The sequence below is a fragment of the Morus notabilis genome, unplaced genomic scaffold (assembly GCF_000414095.1).
Source record: "Morus notabilis unplaced genomic scaffold, ASM41409v2 Scaffold5793, whole genome shotgun sequence".
NCBI lineage: Eukaryota > Viridiplantae > Streptophyta > Magnoliopsida > Rosales > Moraceae > Morus > Morus notabilis.
In genome coordinates, this window is record NW_010356741.1 from 1 (window position 1) to 8,970 (window position 8,970).

At 35.9% G+C, this 8,970-nt stretch overlaps 2 protein-coding genes across 2 annotated transcripts; both read left to right on the forward strand.

Moving 5' to 3' along the window:
* Positions 1-688: 688 nt before the first annotated feature.
* LOC21384930 (double-stranded RNA-binding protein 1) lies at positions 689-2,637 on the forward strand (the record flags this gene model as incomplete). Its single annotated transcript, XM_010088574.2, has 2 exons — positions 689-951; positions 1,494-2,637. Coding segments are annotated over 2 exons (1,082 nt in total), but the record flags the coding sequence as incomplete, so codon positions are not given.
* Positions 2,638-4,119: 1,482 nt separating this feature from the next.
* LOC21384931 (geranylgeranyl transferase type-2 subunit alpha 1) lies at positions 4,120-8,240 on the forward strand. Its single transcript, XM_010088575.2, has 8 exons — positions 4,120-4,347; positions 4,457-4,619; positions 4,884-5,044; positions 5,161-5,265; positions 5,811-6,599; positions 6,692-6,872; positions 7,266-7,452; positions 7,695-8,240. The coding sequence occupies exons 1-8, from the start codon at positions 4,232-4,234 to the stop codon at positions 8,081-8,083; spliced, it is 2,091 nt and encodes a 696-aa protein (XP_010086877.1). The 5' UTR covers positions 4,120-4,231; the 3' UTR covers positions 8,084-8,240.
* The last annotated feature ends 730 nt before the right edge of the window (positions 8,241-8,970 follow it).

The window sequence follows — 8,970 nt, forward strand, 5'->3', positions numbered from 1 at the left end:
GAACTCATAATTCAATCCCAACTTTCTAACCCTGAAATTTTATACGTCGGTTATTTGAAATTAATTCTCAATTTATTAAATAACTAAGATAGTCGATTTTTGTGGCATTTAATTGGGTCCTATTATCATTTTTCAATATGGCTTTTGTGAGGAATTGTGTTTCTTGATGTTAGGATAAATATTTTCTTTTTCTTTTTCTTTTTGGGTTTTTAATGTGTCACTTGTATTCTAGAAAAACCATATGACAAACGCAAATTTAAAATCTTCATTTGATTTTAAAGCTTTTTTAAATATGCTGTTTATGGGTGGTGCTTGGAATTTCGTGTATCAATTAAAGGGAATTACTACTAGGTTATCTGCATTTTTTAATTTTCACATGAAAAATATCAGGAAATTACTCTTAGTGTCTATTCAGAGTTTCAGTTGTCACTATTGTTAGATGCGCGCCAAATTGGCTATTCCATAGAATACATGTTTTTCTTTGCAAGTGGCTGAGACGGTAGTAATTTTGTTTTTACATGTGTTTTTCATATGTTAGGTGTTTCGAATTATAGTGTCTATTCAGAGTTTCAGTTGTCACTATTGTTAGATGCGCGCCAAATTGGCTATTCCATAGAATACACGTTTTTCTCTGAAAGTGGCTGAGACGTTAGTAATTTTGTTTTTACATGTGTTTTTCATATGTTAGGTGTTTCGAATTGCTATGTGTTTAAGAGCCGGTTACAGGAGTACGCTCAAAAAGTCGGAGTACCCACTCCCGTATATGAGACCACAAAAGAAGGTCCCTCCCATGAGCCTTACTTTAGGTCATGTGTGATTGTAAATGATGTCAGATATGATTCTTTGCCTGGGTTTTCCAACCGCAAGGCGGCAGAGCAGTCCGCTGCCGAAGTTGCTCTCAGGGAGTTAGCCAAAACCGGTGATGTAAACCATTGCATCTCTCAACCAGTTGTAAGCAATTACTTTTCCTATACAAAATTGGCTGTGAAAGGCGATTTTGTTTGTTAGTTTATTTCAGGCTGATAATTGTAACTTGTTTGGCGCTGCTGTGTTTTGCGCTTTATGTTTCTTCCTGTAGGGTTCTGCGAATTGTGTTTCCGAAGATTTATAAGCAGTGATTGTTTATGATTCATTGAATTATGTGTTTCAACAAGTAGTTATGAGATAGGTTAGCCTCATTACATACGAGAGCAAGCCATGTGTTTTTCGGTGATTCCTAATTCTTTGCACTCGTCCCTCTTCAATCTTCTATTTATTTGTTTCTTCTCTGCCAATGTGACATTAGCTGAACCATTGTTCCTGTGTCTTAGGAGAACGCATGACTGAGATAAGTCATAGATTTATGAAGCTTTATGTTGTTCTATTATGAACATGTTTGAGTTAAAGGTCTAAATTTGTCCTTTTAAGTCTTGTACAGCTTATCGGAGACAGATCTTCTTCAGGAACTTTTGTCATGGCTGACCGTTTCTGGATTTTTTTTCTGTTTTACGCAGCACGAAACTGGATTATGCAAAAATCTGCTTCAAGAGTATGCACAGAAGATGAACTACGCCATCCCTCTGTATCAATGTCAGAAGGATGAAGCCCCTGGCCGAGCAACCCTTTTTTCATGTGCCATCGAGATTGGGGGGATTCGCTATATTGGAGCTGCAGCAAAAACAAAAAAAGAGGCTGAGATTAAAGCTGCTAGGACTGCGCTTTTAGCTATACAATTAAGTGCCCCTGACAATGAACATCTTGAGAACGCTCAGTTAACAGTGCTTCCTGGCAAAAAACGGGGGGCAGAATCAGATACTAAAGTTGAGGACCCTCCTAGAGTTCCAAAGGCAAAGAAAGCGCGGTTTAAGAAGAGAACATTTAAGAAGAAGTTCTCCGGGATTCAGGCTGGTGAAACCCGAGTTGAAACTCCGGGAAAATTCAATCAGAAGATGAATCATGATATGGAGCGACTGGGAATGGAAAATGATGCGTCTATGGAAAATGATGCATCTAAACAACTCACTACTGAAACTACGGCGAATACCCAGAATGGGATGCTCCAAAGTGAGAGGGAGAAAAATCCAATGGAAGGTTCTTTGGTTCCTCATGTTGATTTTAATCCCGGAAATGGGCAGTCAACAGTTTCGGATTCCATTCAAAGCGGCAATGGGATTCTACCCCCATTGGTTTGCGGGGACATAGCTCCTTTGTCCACTGATACGAGCGAGGTCTCTGGGATCGAAGACATGGTTCTTCACACCTTGAGTAACTCTACTGTAGGTGAACTAGAGACTTCTTCAAGTGTTGCTGCAAGTTTTATTCAGTCAGAATAGAATAGAGTACGACCAAGCAGGTGCAATCTTATGTTAGATTTCTAGGAGAAATAGATGGAGTTCAAGTATTTGAACTTTGTTTTGAAGTTTAAAAGAGTAGGGGACTTTGAATTTTGATGGCTTCAAAGACTTGGGATTCTTCCAAGTCAATTACAGGTGATTTGCATGCTTCCATTGAACTTCTGTTTGCATATCATGGAAGTATAAAGAAATTTTACCTCCTACACTCTAGAATAACAATATTTTTTGCTTTTTTTTTTTCTTTTTTTGTGGGGGAGGGGCCAGAATGTAAATCACTTTTGTGCCCTTTATCTTAAGGATGCTCGTCATATAAATGGTTTATATTGGAGAGTGTTATAAAGAGATATTTATTACTCTTATTTTCTTTTATACTTGTTCATTTACCATATGACTATCTGTTGAGATTATTGTTTTAAAAGTTAAGAAGTTGTCACAAGTAATTAAATTGTGAAGGCCAAACATTATGAATAAATTGCTTCTTAGACTTAGGGTGCTTAGATAAGAAGTTACACCCAACAAATTGTGCATGTTAGTATTTTATAAAAGCATGTAGAGATGATGAATGAATGTTCTATGCAAAGCGCAGTGACCATTTAGTGCGCAACACCTACAAGTAGAAGGGAATGCAATATATGTATATATATATATATATATATATTAAAAAGAAGAATGAAAAATCGTTCGCAAAAATTTTGACACCTTGCTCCTTAAGACATAACGGTTTCTTTTTTAATATACTTTCGTTCTAAATGATATTCTTTCTAAGAGATATTTGCATAAATAAGTGGAAATTTTTAAATCTATTTTCTTTTATTTTGGTTAATGTCCATATTTTTGAATCGTTGATATTCTAACCTGTACCACCAATTTACTCAGAACAATTTTTTTAATAAATTAAATGAAACAAATTTAGTTTTAAAAATTAACAATTACGGAATAAAAGAGAATTGAATTCTTGTAAAAGGAGAAAATTACAAGTTGAAATTTAATAAAATTTCAGAATATTATAAAAATAGTAAAAAATAATTATCATAACGATGTCACATTTTGTGTTATATATAATTATTATTTTAATAATATTAGTTTTATTATTCTTGGATATTCTAAAAATTATGTTATATTTCAACTTCATCATTGAATATTTGTTATATATGCAAAAAACCAAAAGCCATTATTAGAAAAATATTATAAATTATGTTATATTTCAACTTCGTCACTGAATATTTGTTATAGATGCAAGAGAATCTCATTAGATAAATAATTACTATATATTATTTCTCTTTTGTGCGCATGCTAAGGTTTTTAAGAATTCTATTACAAAATTACAAAAATTCACAAGTTTCGTTTTAAACAGTTGTTGTATATATTTTTTAGCCATAAAAAATAGGGTTATTTTCTTAAATCCTCTCGAGCTATGCACCATATTTTAAAGTTCATTTTGATTTTTCAAAACCATCCGTTATGCCCTCTCATTTTATAACCCTTATGTCAAAATCCATCTATAATACTAAGAGATGTTGGCGTGACATATCATTAAAAAGTTAACGAAAGCCATTTAATTCAAATTATTTATATGAAAATGATTAAATATTCTCTTTAAAAAATGACTAAACATTAAGAAATTAGTAAACAATAAATTTTTTTTTGAAAAAAACTAATTTATGGAGGACTTTAATATATTTCTATAGATCGGAAGTGTAACGAACAGTTTTGAAACGGAGTACATAATTCACCGATTAATCCTAAAAATATGCACTTTCCAACCTTAAAAATTATTTTTTTTTCAATTGTAAAAAAAAATAATATAAATGAAGTTGGTGTGATGGATCCAAAACTCGTTCGATGAACACCAAAGTCTGAAGTTTTTATTTTCCTCGGAAACCGAGTTTGAGAAGAACATGCACGGACGACCTCGCAAAGCTCCGAAGCCGGAAGACGAAGCAGCTTCTTCAGCAAAAGCCCAGAAGCTTCGGGCTCTTCAATCTCAGTTCCTCTCTCACCACCAAAATCGCACGTCCGTACCAATTTTCTTTCCGATTCCCGCGATCCAAACAAGCTCCTTCCTTTCTCTCTTTAGATCTTACTTTCTCTCTCTTTGTTAATTTGATCTGGAACTGTTTCAGTTACTCAAAGGAAGCTCTGGATGTCAGCGCCAAGCTCCTCGAGATCAATCCTGAGTCTTACACGGCTTGGAATTACAGGAAACTCGCTGTCCAGCACAACCTCGCTCAGTCCGACTCGGATCCTGACTCGGTCAAGTCCATTCTCGATGCTGAACTCCGAGTGGTAACCTAATTTATCGCCTCGTTTTCTATTTTCTTGTTTGTTTTCCGAAAGAATGTGCAACATGTATTATGGAAGTTAATGTGTAAAATGTATCATGGAAGTTAACATTTTGTATATAGTTACTTCCATTAAGAGTTTAATTTATCGTCTCCTTTTCTGTTTTCTGAGAAATTGGGGTGAAATGAAGGAAATTGATATAAAATTCAGACATTTCCGTGTTGCTTATGAGGATCAATTTTAGTGTTCGTAGTTGGCTTCGTGTAGGTTGAGAGTGCTTTGAAGCAGAATTTCAAGTCTTACGGAGCGTGGCACCATCGGAAATGGGTGCTAAGCAAGGGGCTTTCGTCCATAGATCACGAATTGCGGCTTCTGGATAGGTTACAGAAAATCGATTCCAGGAATTTCCATGCCTGGAATTACAGAAGGTGAAGCGCTATTGGCTCTAAGATTTTGAACTGCATTTTTTTTTCTTTTTTGAATTATGCTTTAATTGTTAGGCTCTTATTGTTCATGTCTTTGTAATGATTGGCGATTCTCCCAGATTTGTGGCAGCACTGATGAACAGATCAGAGGAGGACGAACTAAGTTACACAACTGATATGATAAATACCAATTTTAGTAATTATTCTGCATGGCATAATCGCAGGTTTGTAGATTTAAGTTTAGAAGTTGTTGAAATAAATTTAAGTCTAGCTCCAATGCATTGAGCAAACTGGGGTCTTTGCTATACTTTTCTTGTTGTCCTGTTTTTGTAAAAGAATATATACTTGTAGTTCTTCTTCAAGAAATCCCCTTTTAAGTTATCAGAATTAATTAAACAGCCTACTGTTTTAGTGCACCTCTTAAGCGATATTCTTACAAGTACTTGGAAACAAATTGAGACGTTTTCTAATTATTTCAAATTAGAGTCCCAACTCAAACCATACTCAAATACACCCTTAAGTCAAATCAAGATCTAAACTCAAGTCACCCTAACTCAAAAAATGCAAATGAACAAGCCCTTGGTTTCTCATTTCTCAAGCTTTTGTTTTTCCACATGTAGACTGCGATGTACCTTGGTTTGCATGTGTTATCTTGATTTGAAAACTTATTTTACCTTCTAGCATGTCATGAGAAAGTGTGTTCTTATCTTACTATGTATTTCTTGTTTTTGAGCTTATCTATTGCTAATTACAAAAGTGGAATCTGCAGTGTGCTTCTGCCTTCTTTGTTGGAAAGGAAGGTTCAAGGGTTCTTCCCAAAAGAGGAGGCTTTGAGTTATGAATACGAGCTTGTTCACCAAGCAATTTTCACAGATCCCGATGATCAGAGTGGTTGGTTTTATTATCTTTGGCTTCTTGATCAAACTTTGAAAACTGATGCTCCTCTACTTGTTTCTTCTTTTCCTGCTTATGGTTCCGATATCATTCTATCAAGAGATAGGCGCTTTGATGAGTCTCCATTACACAGTTTCCATTCCGAGTCAGGAACATTTCCACTTGTTCTTTATTTCAATGAAGCTGTTGAAGGTGTGAGCTCTGCTACAGTAATGGTTGAATCTTCATTTTGCACAAACAATGATCTTATATGGAAACCTCTTTCCATAAATAACTCTAATGCTGCTCGAGTCTGGGTTGCACATGTGAAATTTCCTGACAAGGAACTCCAGCAAGCTTATCCTATGGAGGTTAGGCTTGGACATTCTCAAGGCATTATTTCATCTGGTGGCTTTGACTATAACCATCATACTCAGATAGCCTTCAAAGTTTGTGCACGGTCTCTTGAAACAGAAACAAATGAAGAGCATGATGAAAAGATGATTTCATGGAAAGATGAAATTTTTCATATTTTGAAAACACAATCTCGGGAACCAAATCCATTTATTTCGTTTGGTCAGCTTACTATTGATGCTGACCATGAGGCCACAACCTCCGAGTGGCGTGAGGAGACAATAGCTAATGAAATATCCCTCTTTAGGGAATTGTTGTCGGAGATAAGCTGGTAAGTTTTTAATATTCAATAAGAATGTGTGTAAATTTTTGGTACTCATTTTTTGTTATTTTGTGTTTTAAGTGTAACTCTTCTTTATGTAGTAAAATTGGAAAGCTTACACTTGCGAGGCTGTTGAGTGCTCATGATGCTATTTTGTATCAATCTTCTAAAAAAACAATCCATTCTGAAGAAATTCTTGGACTTTATAGTGATCTGGAAAAGTTAGATCCCCTTCACTCACGGTACTACAAGGACGAACACAGCCTAGTACTTCTTCAGCAGGTGATTCTTCCTTCTATAATTGAAGAAGGGTTGTCCTTTATTCCTTTCACTTGTTCTCATTTTGATGTTGTTTGGTCTGTATATGGATATTTTGCTGTGTCCCAAATTTTGTTTATGTGGCCACAACTGGGGACTGGGTTCGTATTTGATTCTTAGTTTCAACATAGCACGCATCACTTTCTCAAATCTAATATCTGAGTTCGAAAATAGGTCTTTGGAATTTCGTTTACTGCATCTGTAATGTTTCTCGGTACAAAATTGATGCATAAATCAGTATATCCTGTATTTTCTTTTCTGCCATTATACTCTGAGAAATCTCTGCTAAAGATCTTAGTAAACTTTCGTTTGCTGCATCTTTGGGGCTTAAGATTCTGATATTTTGGTGATTTTCAGGTTACTTCCAATTGGGAGTCTTTGTTGAGACATTCTTATCACTGTATAGAATCGACTTTGTCATGTCTTGGTAACTCTGTTTGTTTACGTCTAAATAACTTATCATTATCACGGATGGGATCTACAGAGAATTTATTGTGGGTCCAAATGCTGGATCTCAGCCACAACGAACTTCGATCAATTGAAGGTACTTTTACGTCGCTAATGCTCAGAATCTTGTTAATCTAATCGAGGATCTTTGTAAGTTTCAATCTAAACTACCCTTGTTCATTACAAATCGGAAAAGTGCCCAAAGGCCTAAACTGCATTTTTACTCTCTAGATTAATGTAATGGAGTCAGGTCAAGGGCTTTTTGACTTGCGTAATATGCCTTTTTCGTCTCAAGTTAATTCATTTAAAAAGAAAGAACTGAATTTGGTCTTTCTACAGGATTGGAGGCCTTGCAGCTTCTCTCTTGCTTAAATCTGAGTTACAACAAACTTCCTAGTGTTACTGCTCTGGGCCCTTTAAGATTGTTGAAGTCACTTAAGGTGTTGAATGTCTCCTACAACGAGATAGGTTCACACTCAACTGACACGACGAGGTATCTTTGTCCTTCTCCACTGTCTCATACAGAAGAAGTTGATTGGGAGCGCAACGAGATTGTTACTGAGGTTGACAATCTGTCAAAATATTGGGAGGCGTTTCTGATATTTAAAGGACTGAACCTGAAGCAATTAGATATTTCAGGCAATGCGATCGCCAGTGCACAGTTCAAGTCGTTTTTGGTCAGTTTTCTGCCTACCCTAAAGTGGCTGGATGGTGCACTGTTGCTTTAGTATTGAGTTGTCCGTTGATAATTTATATTTCGCCAATTCTTTTGCAGCGACCTTTTACGATGTAACAATTTGTTAGAAAAATGTATACCTTATTGGGTACTAGTCTGGAAAACGAGATATTCTCACTCGGCTGTTTTGACGACTTTGTTTTCTCTCTCTTGGGAACTAGTTATTTTGACTGTTGTTTCAATATTCGACTATGCAAATGCGACAATGGTAGAACCGTGTGAACCATGTTAGATATAGTAATCTTATAGCCATTTTTTACTACTTGGAGAAAAGTTGAATTATATATAGCTAGGCGTTACAAAGGGTGGACGAGGAAATGTCTTGAAAAAACAGCTTAATACAAAGTGAGGTTGGCCATTGAAGAAATGGATCGAGTAAATGCCTCCCAAAATAAACAAGACGGAGACAAAGGCGGTGGCGGTGTAGGGGACTGATATCTGAACTGCAAACACCTTGCAACAAAAAAATGGAGAAATTTGATGGCCAAAGTGATTAAGCCATCTTGCATACTTCTCGCCACAGTGCCAACTGATTGAACTGCACAATCAAATTACACCACACGACTTCAGCATTAAGTCCACTAACATAATAAAGATGCAAGTAATGACATATTAGGAATACTTTACGAGAAACAAAGTGCCAGAATAGACAATGGGATGGCGGGCGGGATGACACCAATCATCCCTTTTTTGTATTAGCAAAATAAATAAATAAATGCCGAAATAAAATATATTGAAGCATGGAATCAAACTAACTTGAACTGTTTGCAATGTGGCTTCTAATTTCCTTCTCCAAGTTGGTTAGCCCATGATTGCTTGAGCTCAGAATAACACAAGCAAACATCCCTAGCAGGGCATAAAGACATATAGTCCTATCAA

Bases quoted from the DNA above. Each gene is read 5' to 3' on its own strand.
- LOC21384931 (XM_010088575.2), top strand. From the start codon at position 4,232: ATGCACGGACGACCTCGCAAAGCTCCGAAGCCGGAAGACGAAGCAGCT. The intron at 5,045-5,160 runs GTGAAGCGCTAT...CGATTCTCCCAG, and splicing joins CATGCCTGGAATTACAGAAG to ATTTGTGGCAGCACTGATGA. The intron at 5,266-5,810 runs GTTTGTAGATTT...TGGAATCTGCAG, and splicing joins TCTGCATGGCATAATCGCAG to TGTGCTTCTGCCTTCTTTGT.